At 39.5% G+C, this 17,400-nt stretch overlaps 1 protein-coding gene across 4 annotated transcripts in view; it reads left to right on the plus strand.

Moving 5' to 3' along the window:
- FAM13C (family with sequence similarity 13 member C) overlaps positions 1 to 17,400 on the plus strand; it is a gene marked incomplete at both ends in the record, with an annotated part of 113,303 nt that overhangs the window by 26,522 nt on the left and 69,381 nt on the right. For all 4 annotated transcript variants that reach the window (XM_084246291.1, XM_084246292.1, XM_084246293.1 and 1 more), the window contains one exon: positions 13,636 to 13,754. In XM_084246291.1, coding sequence (XP_084102417.1) covers positions 13,636 to 13,754 — 119 coding nt within the window. The remainder of the gene's footprint in view (positions 1 to 13,635; positions 13,755 to 17,400) is intronic.

Here is a 17,400-nt window from a genome sequence, read left to right on the forward strand (position 1 = left end):
AAAATCTTCCAGAGCCTAGTATCTGGGATATGACCAAGGGAACCTAACATCAAAGATTTACTTGGTTTCTTTTAACTACTTTAAAATGGGAGAGAAGCCATAAATACAAATGACTATTGGGCATTCACAAGATAGCAGTATTTTCATTAAGTCCACTTTCTTTAGACACCTTACAAACATTTTCTTATCAGGATTTACTTTTTTACTCCTGTTATTTACCTTTAAGTTATGATAGTACAATATATAATATTCCATTTTCACACCAGTTTAATTCGAGATATAAAATTCTTTTTAAAAAACTTGGTTTTTTTTTTGGCTTCCCCTGGTGGCGCAGTGGTTGAGCGCCGAGCTGTGAAGCTGTCCACAGCCTCTGCAGTGCCGGTTCGATCCCGGCCAGTCGGCGAGGGTCCCACATGGCGCGGCAGACCTCTCCTGTCTCGCCTGCTGCTCCCCTCAGCAGTGTATTTCGTCAGTCTGCCTGTTCTGTTCCCCACTCTGTCTCTGGTGAATCCTCTCACCTCCTGCACATCTGGCCTGTACCCTGGTTTTTATATAAATAAAATCTTTAAAAAAAAAACAAACGTTTTTTTGAAGTCTATTTAGCATTTCTAGTTTCTGAGACAATATTATCCCTCCTTCTTCCACTGCTTTCTATAACCTCCTTAGAAAGAGAGTAACAACAACAACAACAACAACAATAATAAACCAAAACAGAACCATTTATTTCAAAGATGGGAAGATCTGATGGTTCTACAAAGTCTTTAAAAGGAGAATGTTGGAATGACACACTCCTTCTTTATGTGAACTCCTCGACATTTGTGAGAACGTTTAGACTTTCTTTCAAATCCTCAGTGACTGGTTCCACAGAATAGAAGACATATGTCCTATAGAAACCTGTTTTGAGCCCAGTATTGAAAGTTATGGAATGCCTTGTTTAATGTTGTGTTATGTTCAGCACTTGGATGAAGATCAGTGTTTGAAGCTTTCATTTATTCAGAATTTGTGAGAAAAATCTGGATTGAATTTTACATGACCATCATCTATGAAAAATGGTTAAACAGTTTAATAATGTAACAGGTGAAACACTTAAAACTGATTTTTTACTAGTGCATAAATGGTCTCATTTAAAAAACATATTTGTTAAGTTATGTTAATGGCTGGGAAAGCAGTTTGGAAAGTTTACACACTGTAAATGTAAGCTGCTGTTAGTATTTGGCAGTTTATTTATTCAGTAAAACAGATGTTCAAGGCCCTTTATCAGGCCAAACTCTCTAGCCTCATTCCACGTACAGAAATTAGCAAGCTAGCAGTGAGAAACTGACATTTCTTTTTTTTTTTTTAAAGATTTATTTATTGATTGATTGATACATACATACATACAAGCACTGGGTACAGTCAGAAGCGCGGGAGGGTGAGAGAATTCACCAGAGCCAGATCAGGGAGCAGAGCAGGCAGAAGGACCGAAGTACACTGCTGAGGGGAGCAGCGGGCGGCAGGAGAGGTCTGCGCGCCACGTGGGACCCTCCTCTGGTGGCCAGGGAGCAGCTGGGGATCGAACCGGCGCTGTAGAGGCTGCGGGCAGCTTCGCAACCCAGCGCTCAACCGCTGCGCCACCGGGGAGGCCCGAGAAACTGACATTTCAATGCAAATATTTTGTGGCTCCAACTTTTCAGAAATTCAAATGGCATTTCCCTTAATTTAGTCCCAAATTCTAGAGTTTTTAGATTGTGGCTTATGTGTGCACACATTTGTGCAAATGTGGGGTTTGTGTGTGTGCACGTGTGTGCATGTGATTAGGTTTTCCAAATCCACAACTGCTTCTTGGTGTCAGTCAGTGGCACTCAGTGAGCATGTTTTAACTAAATGAATGAATTAACAAATACTTTGTAAGGTGCTGAAGCAGCTTGAGAGAGTGAAAGAAATATGACATTCAGATATCCTCCCTTGCAGTGCTTACATTTTAACTTGGGGGACGTAAGGCAAGCACACAGATTTTGCACATACTGCGCAGCAAGGCTGTACAGGTTTAAAGACAACAGTGAAGGAGAGGAGAATCCAGGAGAGATACTGCTGCTGATGTGGCTCCAAGCCATTGGAGGAGAAAGAATTTGGGGTAGATCACCCAGGATCCATGGGACATGTTTGTGTGCCCCCTACCTGCCAAGTTCATGTGTTGAAATCTAATCTCCAATGTGATAGTATTTAGAAATGGGACCTTTGGGAGATGGATTAGTCCCCTTGTAAGAAGAGAGAACATGAGAACATGCTTCTTCTCTCTGCCATGTACAGCTTCAACAAGGCGTTTATCTGCAAACTGGGAAGAGGGCTTTCATCAGGAAATGAATTTCCGGGAACCTTTGTTTTGGACTCTAAAATTGGACTCCAGAATTTAGGAAATAAATTTCTGCTGTTAAAGTCACCCAGTCTATGGTATTTTTATTATAGCACTTTGAACAGAGGTAGGATATAAATAGGAAGGGAATGAGGCAGCCTTCCCTGTAATGAAGAAACTGTCCTGAGAGAGTGAAAGGTGTGAATGGAAGGGAGCTCAGGAGAGCTAGCACCCCAAGTTATTCTACATCCATTACATGGTGTTCTTAGACTTATTGGTGTGATTATCAATAATTGTTGTAGAGGTGGGAAGTAGGCATGTATCTGCAGTCTAGAACAAAAGTCTAGAACTTAACAAAAGTCTAGAACTTTTGACTTTTTGTTGTTGTTTTCCTGAGTGATGGTCCATTTCACTTACTATTTCAGTCTCACAACTAGAACTGTCCCTGGCACTGCAGAAAGTATTCAACAAATGTTTGATTAGTAGCCACCATTGAACCAGAGTTTATTAATAATAAGAAACCCACATTCGCCCCTGTGCTCATTGAGTATGGCACTTCTCTGAATTCTCCTTGTGTTTGATGTTAGTTGAGAAGTTTGAAGAACTCAGGTAATATTTGTGATAGTAATTTTGCATTTTTCACATGGCTGCTTTGGGAGTAGAAGAATAATTTGATTCCTGCTCAACTAAATGAAATAAAAAAGGGAGCTTGTGAAATGAAACATTGGGGATATTTGAAAGCAAAGAATAACAGATACATTTTAATAATTTCAGAAAATAACATGGTAGAGATTCCATATCAACAGGCTGTTCATATTTTCAGTGGGAAAAAAAGGTTTTTTCCTGGAAAGGTAATGGACTATATATCAGAGGTACTTAAAGGGACTTACATCTAAACTCAAAGGGAGATGATTTAAAATATACAAAAATATTTAACTTACATTAAAATCACATAATTTGGCATTTCTGATTCTTAAAATTACAGTAGTCTTTTGAAGTCAAAATAAGCCACTAACTTCTGTAATAGGCATGAGAGGCCATGTCTGAGAATGAGTGAGACTTGACAAAGGGGCTATTTTGTCTTTCCTTCATGCCTTTGCCTGTGGATGTGACCAAATTCTAGTAGAAATGCTTAAGCTTGTGTTGCTATTTTTATAGGTGCTGACTCACTGCTCCAGTTGTCTCATTTGCTCATGATTTTTCATTTCTTGCTGATGAAAATTACATGTCTTTTTAAAAAATTTACATAAGTAGATTGTAACAGTGGCACCTATTTTCAAGACCACTATTTATAACATCTTCAGAGAGAATTCATATTGCTGAGTGCCTTTATAATAATTTTTATTGCTTTACCCTGATTTTCTACATAGACTTAAAATCCTATAGCATTCCATTGAAATAAGACATAAGTAGAATCAAGCAATAAGGTTTCTCTCTGCATTTTCTTCACGTCTCTATTTCTTGGTCTACTTTGCAGTTGTTTTTCCACCCACCTGTCTCTTAAATGTTTTTAAAATTAAATAGTTTTATTCTAAATTATAAAAGTAATATATATTCATTAACCAGCTTAAGTAATAGAATAGTTTGTAAATTAGCATGTCCCATATAAAAAAGTACATGATAACATACATGCACTTGTTCTTCCTCTCCTTTCCCCAGGACTCTTATTGTGTATGTAATTTTGCAGCTTGCTTTTTAACTTAATATATAATCAGTCCTGCAAATATTGGTGTTTCTCAGGGTTCTCTTCCAGGTGTTCTCTGGTCTCTGTACCTGCTGAATGGTGGAATACCATTTTTAGTATTAGTTATCTTTTTTTTAAAGATTTATTTATGCATTCAAGAACTGGGGTACAGGCCAGAGGTGCCGGGGGTGAGAGGATTCACCAGAGACAGAGTGGGGAACAGAACAGGCAGAGTGACTGAAATATACTGCTGAGGGGAGCAGTGGGTGAGACAGGAGAGGTCTGCTGTGCCATGTGGGTAGCTCCCTGGCACTACCTTGAATTCATGCTGCAGTGGCTGCGTATAGCTTCATAGTGCTGATGCTTAACCCCTTGTGCTACCAGGGAGGCCCTAGTTTTAGTTATCTTCATGCTCATCCCAAAATGTATATTCCTGGCCCTGATCTGTCTCTGGGATTTTAATTCTTCTATTTATCATTGCCTTCCTGGATGCCTCCTAGGCACTAATAGCCACCTCTTAGTGATCACTGTTTCTCTTCCTGTTTCCATCTCAGGGAGAACAATATTATCCCATTTTCCAAATCAGAGATTCTTCTTACTCTTTCCTCTTTCTCATTCAACTGCATCCTTTCAATCACCAGAGCTATTGTCTCTACCTCTTTAATCTCTTGTAAGCCAACCAGTTTTTCTGAATACCAATTTGTATGTTGAGTGACAGTCAGCTCTTGTTTGTGGTCCTCTGTCTCACTGTCCTTCCTTCTTCCACTTTCCCTCCTTCTAATCCAGGTGCCCCACAGGGCCCAGATGACCTTTCTTCAGTGCAAACCTAAAAATGTCTTATTTGCATATTCAGTAACTTACTAATTCCTTCAGAATAAAGCCCAAATTTTTCAAGACCTATAGAGTTCCTAGGCTCTGGCCCCTGCCTCTGCCTCGCCTGCCTCATTGGTCACCATCCCCAACTATGCGAAACTCTAACTCAAACACAGTCAACCTCTCTGAGTTTCTTGATCAAGTAATATCTTACTTACATGTTTGCCCTGGTACATTCTGTGTCCCTATGTCCTTTAAGTCACTTGAGTGATGCATTGTCCATGAGTTGGACTTGTTCCCAGAGCATCTTACACTTACCTTTATCGTGTCATGCAATTCATCATTCTCCAATGTAATTGTCTCTCTATGTTTTGTGTCACACACACTCCCTCCCCTAAATTACACCTCCCCCACAACCACCACTGTCAGTCATTACTACTTGATTGTGAGCTTCCTGGTGGCAGGATCTAGGAAAGGCACAGGACATAGCACCTGCTTGAACTGCATATTTTGCATATTTGCAAATATGGAACTGCATATTTCAATGACAATAAATGTATTCAGAAATCAGGAATCCCAAAAACTTGAAAAGATGACTTATTCCTGAATGAGTTACACTACCTAAGTGAGGAGCTTCCCAAGCCTTGAGGGATGTGGCTGGTTCAAAGCATTTTTGAACCAGTAAGCATTTTTTAGGGCCTGAGCTTGTCCCTTTAAGATACCAGTGCTATCAGGGAGTAAAGCAAAGTGGTCACATACAACCATAATCTGCTTGCCTCCTGCTTTCCTGAGAGCTTTGTCCTGTATGGACTCAGTGACATGTTGCAAGTGAACAGCAAAGTTGGAGACTTATTCAAGGCCTGACTCCTCAATGACACAGGAGTAGCGTATGAGGATTCCTGGAGCTAGGTACTTAGATTTTGGGAATTCACAACAAAGTTGGCTCATCTTGCTTCTCACAGAGCTGGTTAATTACTGCCTGTCTCAGCTCCCAGTCTGTGCAAACTCACTAAAGGAAAGTCTTCATTTCCTTATGAATTTTTCTCACTTCTGAGTCCCTGTGTCCTTTAGGCACATGCTGTAGAGGAGAAAAAATAAATACCACTGAGGACCCAGATGCCTTGTGACTCTCTATGCACTGTGTATGCTTTATTGATTTTACACTTGAATACCATCCACCCCAGCTGTTACATTTTGTTAAATGTGACTGTGTTCATGCTGATTCGCATGGGATACTTCTCAGCTATGGTGATAAACTTAATTCCTATATTGGCACCCACCAAACGGACGCTCTCCCAATGGCGTGACCCACATTATAGATCTAAATCTACATCTAAATACAAACAAGTCAGCCTGCACTTATGGGAAACATCTGTCAAGGATACACCAATCACAGTCCTCCAACACAGCTTTAGATTATTTACCATACCCAGAAAATAGGACCTGCTAGCCTTATAAGGAAATCCTGGATCTCTTAGCCAATCATGTCCTGTTTCTACTTTCCTTTTCTAATGCTCTGGAAAGGTTGCTCTTGCCCAAAATGCCTCTGGAAATTGCTCTACCACTTTACAGACTTTGAACTCCCCACCCATGCATCATTTTCCATTGAATAAAGAACATTAAACTCATTACTAAATCAGCATCTCTTGTATAAAAGATCATCTTTCTGGCTTGGTAAGTCTTCTGTTATGTCTTCACTTGATTATTCTCACTGAGGAAACCTGGAAAACTAAAATCCATTGTCCAGCTTTAAGTGAGGAAATGTAAGTTAAAAGTGACTGTATTGTATCTGGTACATGCAGATCAGGTACTCAGTGAATGCCATTTGATCTGAAAAGTGGATAAGATAGAAGACATCTTTTGAGTTATTTCAATGTCTTTTTTGTACTAGAATTTTTTAAAACTGTACACAGTGAGTTGGGTGATATCTTTGCATTACAGGTAAAAACGGGATCAGAGAAGATCCTACTTTGTGTATGCGTGTGAATTTTGAACCTAGACCTGTCTTTCATGATTTTATTTTATTTCTGTGTAGAAATTGTGATATGGGAGGTTGAAATTATTTAAAAAGTAGTCTGAATAAATAGTTCTCTAAGTTGCCTGTTTCTTTATTTTAAAGATTTATTTATTTATGCATATAAGAACTGGGGTACAGGCCAGAGGTGTGGCAGGTGAGAGGATTCACCAGAGACAGAGTGGGGAACAGAACAGGCAGACTGACTGAAATACACTGCTGAGGGGAGCAGCGGGCAAGACAGGAGAGGTCTGCTATGCCATGTGGGTAGCTCCCTGGCTGGGGATTGAACTCATGCTGCAGGGCTGCTAATAGCTTCATAGATTGCATTTTTTTTTATGAGTTGTATGTACAATATGTATTTTTTTTTGTTTTTTTTTTTAAAGAGGTACGTATTTTATTTATTTATTATTTGTTTGTTTGTTTATACATGCACTGGGTACAGTCAGAAGTGCGGGAGGGTGAGAGAATTCACCAGAGCCAGAGCGGGGAGCAGAGCAGGCAGAAGGACCGAAGCACACTGCTGAGGGGAGCAGCGGGCGGCAGGAGAGGTCTGCGCGCCATGTGGGATGCTCCTCCGGTGGCCTGGGAGCAGCCGGGGATTGAACCAGCGCCGTGGAGGTCGCGGGGAGCTTCGCAACCCAGCGCTCAACCGCTGCGCCACCGGGGAGGCCCTACAATATGTATTTTGAATGTATGGGGATCTTTTTTTAAATTTGTGCTGCACCCAAAGTTGTTTCTTTTTTTTTTCTTTTTTTTTTAAATTCTCTTCTAGTCTATTAACTTTAAATTTATTTTTTATTTAAATTTTATTTTTATATTCCCCATACAATTACAACCCCCTTATTTTGACCTCAAGCCCTCCTTTCCCCATAGTTGTTTGTTGATTTTGATATTTTCTTTCTTATAGTTATTCTTTTTCCTGGTCCCTTATTTAAGTTTTCTAGATTCCTGCTATGAGTGAGACCATCCAGTATTTTTCTTTTTCTTTCTGGCTTATTTTGCTGAGCATCATCCCTTCCAGCGCCATCCATGTTGCTGCAAATTGCATGTGTTTATCTTTTTTGAATGCTGAGTAATATTCCATGGTGTATATGCACCACATCTTCTTGATCCAGTCATCTATTTTTGGACATTTGGGTTGTTTCCAAAGCTTAGCTATTGTAAATAGTGCTGCTATAAACATAGGGGAGCAGGTGCTCTTTGGAATTGATGTTTCTGTGTCCTTTGGGTAAATACCTAGGAGTGGAATAGCTGGATCACATGGAAGCTCTATGTTTAGTAGGTCAAGAAAACTCCACACAGCTCTCCATAGTGGTTGGACCACTTTGCACTCCCATCAACAGTGCAGGAGAGTTCCCTTTTCTCCACACCCTCGCCAACATTTGTTGTTGCTAGTTTTTTTTTTAATATGTGCCATTCTCTCTGGTGTAAGATGGTATCTCATAGTAGTAATAGATTGCATCTTAAGCCCTTGTGCCACCAGGGAGGCCCCAAGTTGCCTGTTTCTTAAAGGTCCAGAATATTTAAAATAATATCAGATACACATTTTTTTCTTTTTTTGGCATTTTATATTACATTTTATTATTTTTTTTATTTTTTAAATTTTTTATAATAAATTTTATTTTTATATTCCCCATACAATTTCAACCCCCCCATTTTGACCCCAATCCCTCCCCTCCCTCCACCCACCTCCCCAAAAGTGTCTCTGGTTCATAGATTTTTGTTGATTTTGATTTTCACTTTCTTATAGTTATTCATTTTCCTGCTCCCTTATTTAAGTTTTCTAGATTCCTGCTATGAGTGAGACCATCCGGTATTTTTCTTTTTCTTTCTGGCTTATTTCGCTGAGCATGATCCCTTCCAGCGCCATCCATGTTGCTGCAAATTGCATGTGTTTATCTTTTTTGAATGCTGAGTAATATTCCATGGTATATATGTACCACATCTTCTTGATCCAGTTATCTATTTTTGGGCATTTGGGCTGTTTCCAAAGCTTAGCTATTGTAAATAGTGCTGCTATAAACATAGGGGTGCAGGTGCTCTTTGGAATTGATGTTTCTGTGTCCTTTGGGTAAATACCTAGGAGTGGAATTGCTGGATCATATGGAAGCTCTATGTTTAGTAGGTCCAGAAATCTCCACACAGCTCTCCATAGTGGTTGGACCAGTTTGCACTCCCACCAACAGTGCAGAAGAGTTCCTTTTTCTCCACACCCTCGCCAACATTTGTTGTTGCTAGTTTTTTTAATATGTGCCATTCTCACTGGTGTAAGATGGTATCTCATGGTAGTTTTGATTTGCATTTCCCTGATTACAAGTGATGTTGAACATTTTTTCATATGCCTGTTGGCCATTTGCATTTCCTCTTCAGAGAAGTTTCTTTTTAGCTCTTCTGCCCATTTTTTGACTGGATTCTTTTCTTTGTTGTTGTTGAGTCTCATCAGCTCTTTGCAGATTTTTGTGATCAATGCTTTATCATTAGTGTTGTGTGCAAAAATGTTCTCCCAGTTGGTGGGGTTTCTCTTTGTTTTTGTTATTGTCTTTTTTGCTGTGCAGAAGCTCTTTAATTTGATGTAGTCCCAGCTGTTTATCTTTGCCTTCACTATCACTGCTTTGGGTGATGTGTCTGTAAAGATGTCTTTGATGTGCATATCCCGTAGTGTTTCGCGTATATTTCCTTCTATTTATTTTATGGTTTCAGGTTTTATGTCTAGTTCTTTAATCCATTTTGAGTTGATTTTTGTGTATGGTGTGAGGTAGTGGTCAAGCTTCATTCTTTTGCATGTAGCGGCCCAGTTTTCCCAGCACCATTTATTGAACAGACTTTCTTTGTCCAATGCATAGTCTTTGCTCCTTTGTCAAAGATGAGTTGACCATAAATCTGTGGGTTTATTTCTGGATTTTCTATTCGATTCCATTGGTCCGTGTGTCTGTTCTTGTTCCAATACCATGCAGTTTTGATGATTATGGCTTTGTAGTATAGTTTGAAGTCTGGGAGTGTGATGCCTCCATTCCCTTCTTTTTTTTTCAGGAGAGCTTTGGCTATTCAGGGTTTTTGGTGATTCCATATGAATTTCATCAATAATTGTTCTATTTCTTTGAAGAATAACATTGAAATTTTTATTGGAATAGCATTGAATTGGTATATTGCTTTTGGTAGGATGGCCATTTTAATAATGTTTATTCTTCCAATCCATGAGCAGGGGATATCTTTCCATTTCTTTGCGTCTTCTTCTATTTCTTTTAACAGTGTTTTATAGTTTTCTTTGTAAAGGTCCTTTACCTCTTTTGTTAGATTTATTCCCAAGTATTTGATTTTTTTTGTTTCGATAATAAAGGGGATGGTTTTTTCATTTCTTCTTCTTCTTCAGATTTATTGTTAGTGTATAGGAAGGCTTCTGACTTTTGCATGTTGATTTTGTATCCTGCCACTTTGCTGAACTGATTGATGAGTTCAATTAGTTTTTCTGTGGAGTTTTTGGGGTTCTCTATGTATATTATCATATCATCTGCAAATAGTGATAGTTTGACTTCTTCTTTTCCTATTTGGATTCCTTGTATGTCTTTCTCTTGTCTTATTGCTCTGGCTAGGACTTCCAGTAGTATATTGAAAAGCAGTGGTGAGAGTGGACATCCTTGTCTTGTTCCAGATCTTAATGGAAATGCTTTCAGCTTTTCACCATTGAGAATGATACTGGCTGTTGGCTTGTTGTATATGGCCTTTATGATGTTGAGGTATGTTCCTCAGATACACATTGTTAAGTGGAAATTCAAATCTGCTCCACTAGGGCATCCTTTCCTCCAATTATGAAATAAATGTGATAATCCAATAGTTCTTTTAATCAAGGGTAAAAATTTTTTAAATTCCCAGTTATTCAAAATGACTTTAAGTTACTTTCACACAGGTGTACCAGGTAAGATAAAAGGAACTCTAGGGTGGTATAGGATTGATTTATACTGCTTTTTCTTGTTCAGTCTTAGAGCTGAATATATAATGCTTTTGCAGACTATGGTGTGACCTGACTAGTTAATCATGCAGTGATTAGAGCTGGAATTACGTGCTCTTGTATATGCTGTTAGGAATGGAGTGATTAGTTATCAAAACTTTTAATTTAAAATTTAAGCCAGCAGTTGAAGAAAATAAAATTTTATCAGCATTGGACGTAGATAAAATCTTGTGTGAAGAGATGGAAAAAAATATTGTTTTGGTTGACCTTAGAAGATTTAGAGGATTCTTCAGTCCTAAATGCATTAAGATGTTTATGATATTTAAAATACTATAATTGTAGTATGTTAGTATAGAAACATGAAAGAAGCTGTGAGGTCAGGAATGGCCATGGAGCAGGTTTTCTATGATCCCATGCAGATGGGGTAAAGGAGGAGAGAGTTCTAGAGACCTCGGTGGGTTTTCAGGCTTTCATTGGGATTACCAGGTACACAGCAGGCAGGAGTGCTGGGGGCCTGGGAGGCTAGCAAGCCGCCCAGCCCCCAGCAAGTCCTCACTCTGTGCTCTCCAGCCTTCTCTCAAATTCTCTCTACTCTTCTCATGGCTCTGTTTCCCTCTTGGCTTCTCTGCTCCTCTGTTTCTTTCTTGGCTTCTGCTGGCGTCCCCACGACACTGCCCTTAAAAGCCCAGTCTTAGCCCAGGTGAATCCCATCTGCATATGCCCACACCCTACTCCAGGTGCCCACCATCAGGCATGCATTCGGGACCACAGGGTTCTGTCATCCATCCTAATGGCGGGAGGGCAGAAAAGCCTGATACTTTTTACCTTACCCTACACAAGCATTCCACCACAAAAATAGATTTTGTTTTGACTGAATTCATTTGTGTTAAATCTCCAAAGTTGTGATTATTACTAGTTTCAGAAATTGAGCTTTGAGGAAATTTCAAGAAGAATAGTATCATCATCAGTTGTTTCTATCCACCATGTGCTGCTAGTTGTCTCTAAAAGAGGTTCTAATGACAAGTTGGTCAACAACCTTGTGAACTTAGTGTATTACCCTCATTTCATAGACAAGAAAGCTGAGGTCCAGATAATTGATATATTTGCCTACATTCACACACCTAGCAAGTAACATGTAGAGCTGTCACACTTGAAAACCATTCTTGAAAACCATTGTTGAGGAAAATGTGGCCAGTGTTTGGATAGATGTAGAATTTTTCACAAATAACTATCAAGTCTTGGGAACTTGTATGTCACTGGAACTATTCTTTTCCTCAACTCTACTTTCCCTTCCCACTTTATTGTTTCTATAGGATGGCATTTTATGTAGGGTAAAGAAAAAAAATGTCAGACTTTTCTGCCCTCCTGCCATCAGGATAGATGATGGATCCTAGAGGTCCTGAATGCATGCCTGATGGCGGACACCTGGAATAGGGTGTGGGCATAGGTAGATGGGATTCACCTGGGCTAAGACTGGGCTTTTAAGGGCGGCGTCACGGGGACACCAGTAGAAGCCGAAAGAGAAGCCGAGAAAGAGGCAGCAGAAGCTCAGAAGCAGAACCATGAGAGAGCAGAGCAGCAGAGATCACCAGAGAGCCCAGACAGAGTGAAGACTTGCTGGGGGCTGGGAGGCCTGTCAGCCTCCCGCCCCCCCCCCCCCCCCAGCATCCCTGTCTCCTGTGTACCCGGTAAACCCCAATAAACCCCTGAAAACTCACTGAGGGCTCTAGGGACTCTGACTCCTCCTTTACCCGGTCTGCTGGATCAGAAAATCTGCTCCATGTCCAGTCCTGACCCTACAGCATTTATATGATTTTGTTGTCGAAGCTCGTGTTGTCTACTAGGTGAATAGCCCCACTAAATTATTCTAGTATTTCAAAAATCACCTTCTGATATACCCTCAACTGGCACTTGTACTGAATTCAGCCCACACCCCTAATGGAGGGGCTTGATCTACATAGCTTTCACAATATATGACACAATCAGAGCCAAATTCACCATATCACTTGAATATTTTAATGCTTAACAATAACCATCTGGATTTACTAAATTTCTCAATGATTGTGGTTTTAGTAGTTCTTATCAGGTAAAGAGGGGTTATTTTATTTTACAGAAAATTTGCCTGTGCCAATTGGTAATTCAGTGCTGAATATACATATGTCTTTCATTTTGGTATGTGTGTCCTTGTATTGAACCCAGATTCATTTTTGCTTGGGAAGAGTGTTAGTGTATTTATGATATCCTCTAGAGAATTTAGCATCTTGGAATTTTTCAAAATTAATAAGTAGTTTGCATCACAGGATTACTAATGTAGTGATTTCTTTGGATACAGTGGATTTGGAATTTATAAAAGCGATTTGTTTCTTAGTTTTTAGGCTAACTTAAATTTCCTATTACAGATGAGTTACCTAAAGAAATGATATCTCAGAATTAGTCACTGTTGAGATTTTGGTTGATGTTATTCCAATTTGTGTGTGTGTATATACATTCATACATATGATTCATCTTGAAAAAATGAACTTGCACCATGAACATTGTTCTAGAAATTATATTTTCAGATATATTCATTCTATTCTATAAAAATTTTAATATCTAAGGCTTTTATGGTATGAATGTATCATATCTTTTGAACATTAGGCTTTTTTTCCCCTTTGTTCTGTCATCTTGCAGCAAACTGACTGATAGATTTTTCAAGTTTGGGGTCACTCATTGGGACCCTTCAGTGACCACAGTGGTAGAGGGTTAAGTGTGCTGCCGCTCTGCCTAAGACCCAAGCCCCACCTGGAGAATTCTGTGGAACTGATAGCTGATAACTCATGCGCTTTTGTTGTTTCTTCTTGCAGGAAACAGAGCATGTGTTGCCTGGCCAGTCGGAGTGTCGGGGGAGAGCGGGGACACCAGCTCAGCAGAGTCCACAAAACCAAACCTTTAGGTGCCAAGAAACAGTGCGGCTTCAACCCAGGTGGGCCCTTTGTTGGCAGAAGTTAAACTGTGCCTGGGATTTATTTCCCAAATGCTTTGCCTGTGCCCCACAAAGAGTCAAGGTTTCTGATTTTTGTTGGTATCCCATAGAGTCAAAGAAGTTACTGAAGAGTCATTGAATCTGAGTTTAACAGAATTTTAAATAACCCATTTTGTCTTTAGGTTGAAGATAATTGGCCTTCAGGCTCACAGGGTTGAAACAGTATGCCCTTGGAGAGAAAGGCTGATTTCATTTTGTCCTCTTTATTCTATGCTAGAGATGATTAGGTTTTCCTCTGTGATAATAATAATTAGTGATGACAGTGTAGACATCAAGCCAATTACTTTTCACATAGATCTCATTTCGTCTTCACCACTTCCTCATTAAGTGAGTACTCACAGCCTAATCTTAGGGAGGTGGAGCAGAGGCCTGAGACATTAAGGCCTGATGTTGCACAAGGGAAAAGGCTGAGCCAGAGTTTCAATGGACAAATGCCTGGATTGCAGCATAGCAGGTGTGGCTCTGTTGCTGATCCAAGTGTGTTCTTATGGCTGGAAGTAGCCCCAGGGCTAGAATTTCCGGTCTACTAGACCCTGTTTCAGGCAGAGTGAGTCCTGAGCAAGGACATGGGTGGAAAGCTGTCTGAAGCACAGTTGGCATGGCATTCTGATGGGAGCCTTGCATTGCAGCTGTCTATGGAAAGTCTCTTCTGGAAATAAACAGAATTCAACCACTAGTTGTGTCAGCTGTCTTTGTAGGATCTTGTGTACAGTGTAATCATAGCTTTCTCTCAGGGGAAAGAGAATGCTGTGTTTCAGAGCATGACCTTTAGAAAGTTTTTCTAAGGCAGCAGAGTCTTAATGAATTAAAAACGACAAGATGATTCTCTGTACTATGTAATTGTGCTTTAAAATATCCAACATACTCCTGAAACTTACATAGTTTTATAAAACAATGGTATCTCAATAATAAATTTAAAGACACACTTATAAGCATCTCCTTAAAGTAATAAATTAATATTTTTACATTTGAAAGCACCATCACAAAAATACATTTATTTAAAAACTTTAATTTCTCAAAAAATTAAAATAATGTTTTAATATCTTAAAAAATATAGTATTCTGCATACTATATTTAGAAGCATAACACCCTAGAAGTAAGGTGATCTACTATGCAGTTGGATTCATGGACACCTGTGACCACTCTTTTCTGATGACAGTTCCTCAGGAGTTACTAGCTCCTGTGTGTGTGATTGTCCTTGAGCTCAGGTCAGGTAAGATTCAACCTGGTCATTTCTCTTCTGAGAAGGATATTCTTCTATTTGAGGGCTTATTGGGTTAAGCTCTTTTAGACTGACTAACACCAATTTAGGCAGTAACCGCTCTCTCTACCCCAGACTGGTCACTGTCTCTTTCAGCAAGAACAGAGCTGTGTTCCCATGCATATTTCAAAACAGTGAAAAAGCAAAAATGGGAAAAAAACCTAAATCATACTTTTCTAGAGAATAAATGGTAGCCCTTTGGGGTAGATATTCCACAGAGGCTGATAGGGAGAAATTATATTAGTAATTAATCACCTCAAAGATGCTTGATATTCAGTAAACATAAAACCACTTTATATCTCATTTATGATGGAAAAGGTTAAGTGGTAATACTCTTATTATCACAGGGCAAGCCAGAAATTTAAAGCACCCTGTGGTGGGACTCAGTCATATATGACTAGTGAAGAGCTGAGAGTATATATTGAATGAGAGTCATCCAGATGAGAAAACATATAGAACTGCATTCTTATATTTGGGTGTGGGGAGTTATGTAAAATTGCTTGTGTTTGTATAAAATGGATGTCAGGAAAAAGAATCAGATCAGAGTCACTGGGCAGCCTTCCTTACAAAGTCACGTGTGTCTTCCCAGCAGATTGTCCACTTCTCCGTGTAAAACAGATCTTTCTTCTTCTATATCTTAGTAATCTCCATATAATCCCAAATAACTTGTCCTTTTCTCCCTTATCCCTGTTCGCCTCCATTTTCTACTTTTGCAGGACCTAACTTTCAGAACAGGCAGCATTTTGAAATATTCCATGCACTAGTGTTGGCAATCACAGGATCCGGGGTTAAGTCACAGTCAGGAGTGATGTTAGGTCAGTTATGCCTGGTATAATAGGATTAGTGTTTAGATTGGGCTGGTAACCTTCAGAGTACAGATATACTTTTCACAGTCATGGTGATGTCACTTAAGGACATTCTAGTAGAACTTAAAAAAAAAATTTCAAAATATTACAGGGATTGTGAAACTTGATGAACTGGTGAAATGAGAGCTGAGGCTAAAAACAACTTTGAGTCAGGTATTCACAATCTTGATAACAACCCCCTTCCATTTTAAGCCAGCAAATGACCAGGTTTAGGCATAATGTGCCCAATAGGATCTTGATAGAGACCTGATACTGTAACTGATACCCCTGGGTCTAGCTCAAAGTGAAGCAGGTTTCGACCCCTCCATGATGAAAAGTTTGGTGAGGTAAATAAAAGGAGAGCCAGGCTAAATTTCTCAAAGGAAGGGAAAATTTTTTGCACCCTAGGCAGACCTCATGGACCCAAGGTGGGGGTCAGTGAAGCTGCGCATGTTGTCAGGGGGATGCAGGCTTTTATAGGGTGAGGAGAGGTCAGGTGGGAGAATGGATTCGTAAGGTGGGAAAAAGTTTGTAGGGCGGGGGAAGTTTCTTTGTCTGAGAAAAGATTTGTAGGGAGGGGGAAGGTCCAAGTCATGTGCAGTGTTGTAAACCGATGTTATGTCCATAAATAAATGATACAATTAAAAACAAAATAAAATGCCCTCTTCTTGGCTATCACAGGAAAACGTTACTGGCATAATGAACATTTCCAGAAAAAGAGGAAAGACCTTTCTGAAGCAAGGAGCCTTCAGGAGTCACATGTCATTTGAGTAGTTTTCAGAGGATGACTCCATCCTTGTAGAAGTGATATTTTTGAGCTGATTGTGCCATGGGGTGGGCATGACAAGGAAAAACAGTTTCATACCTTCAGTTCTCAGAACCTGTGTCTTCTGTGTCTTTGGCTCCTTCTAATATCAAGAGCCTTTATTGTGTCTGTGAATGGTTTTCAGGAAGGCTTATGAATGTTTTTGCCAAAGTTTGGATTTATATAGGTGACATTGTTTTCATGTTGCTACTATAAAAAAGGCAAAGCTGTGACTTTAAACAGTGCAGACTTAATTAATTTATAGTTCTATATCATGTCCACCATAAACCTCACTAGTTTAAAATCAAGGACAGACTTTTATTCCTTTCTACAGACTCTAGGGGAGAGTCTGTTCATTTTCTTGTCTTTTCCAGCTGCCAGAGGCTGCCTGCATTCCTTGGCTTAACATAGCCTTTTCCCCAAAGTAAGCAATGTTGCATTTTTCTGAGCATTCTACAGGTATATTTCCCTTTGATCCTATCCAGAAAGGATTTCCTATGAATTCCTGTGATTAGATGGGGGTGACTTAGATATTCCATAATAATCTCTCCATTTCAAGGTCCTTAATTTACATCTGCAGAATCCTGTGGGGGAGGGACACAAGGGATGAGGACATTATTACTCCTAGTACACACACATATACCTTTCTTTTCCCAGGGAAAACCTCTAAAACAT

The sequence above is a fragment of the Talpa europaea genome, assembly GCF_964194135.1.
Source record: "Talpa europaea genome assembly, chromosome: 10".
In the NCBI taxonomy this organism is placed as follows: Eukaryota; Metazoa; Chordata; class Mammalia; order Eulipotyphla; family Talpidae; genus Talpa; species Talpa europaea.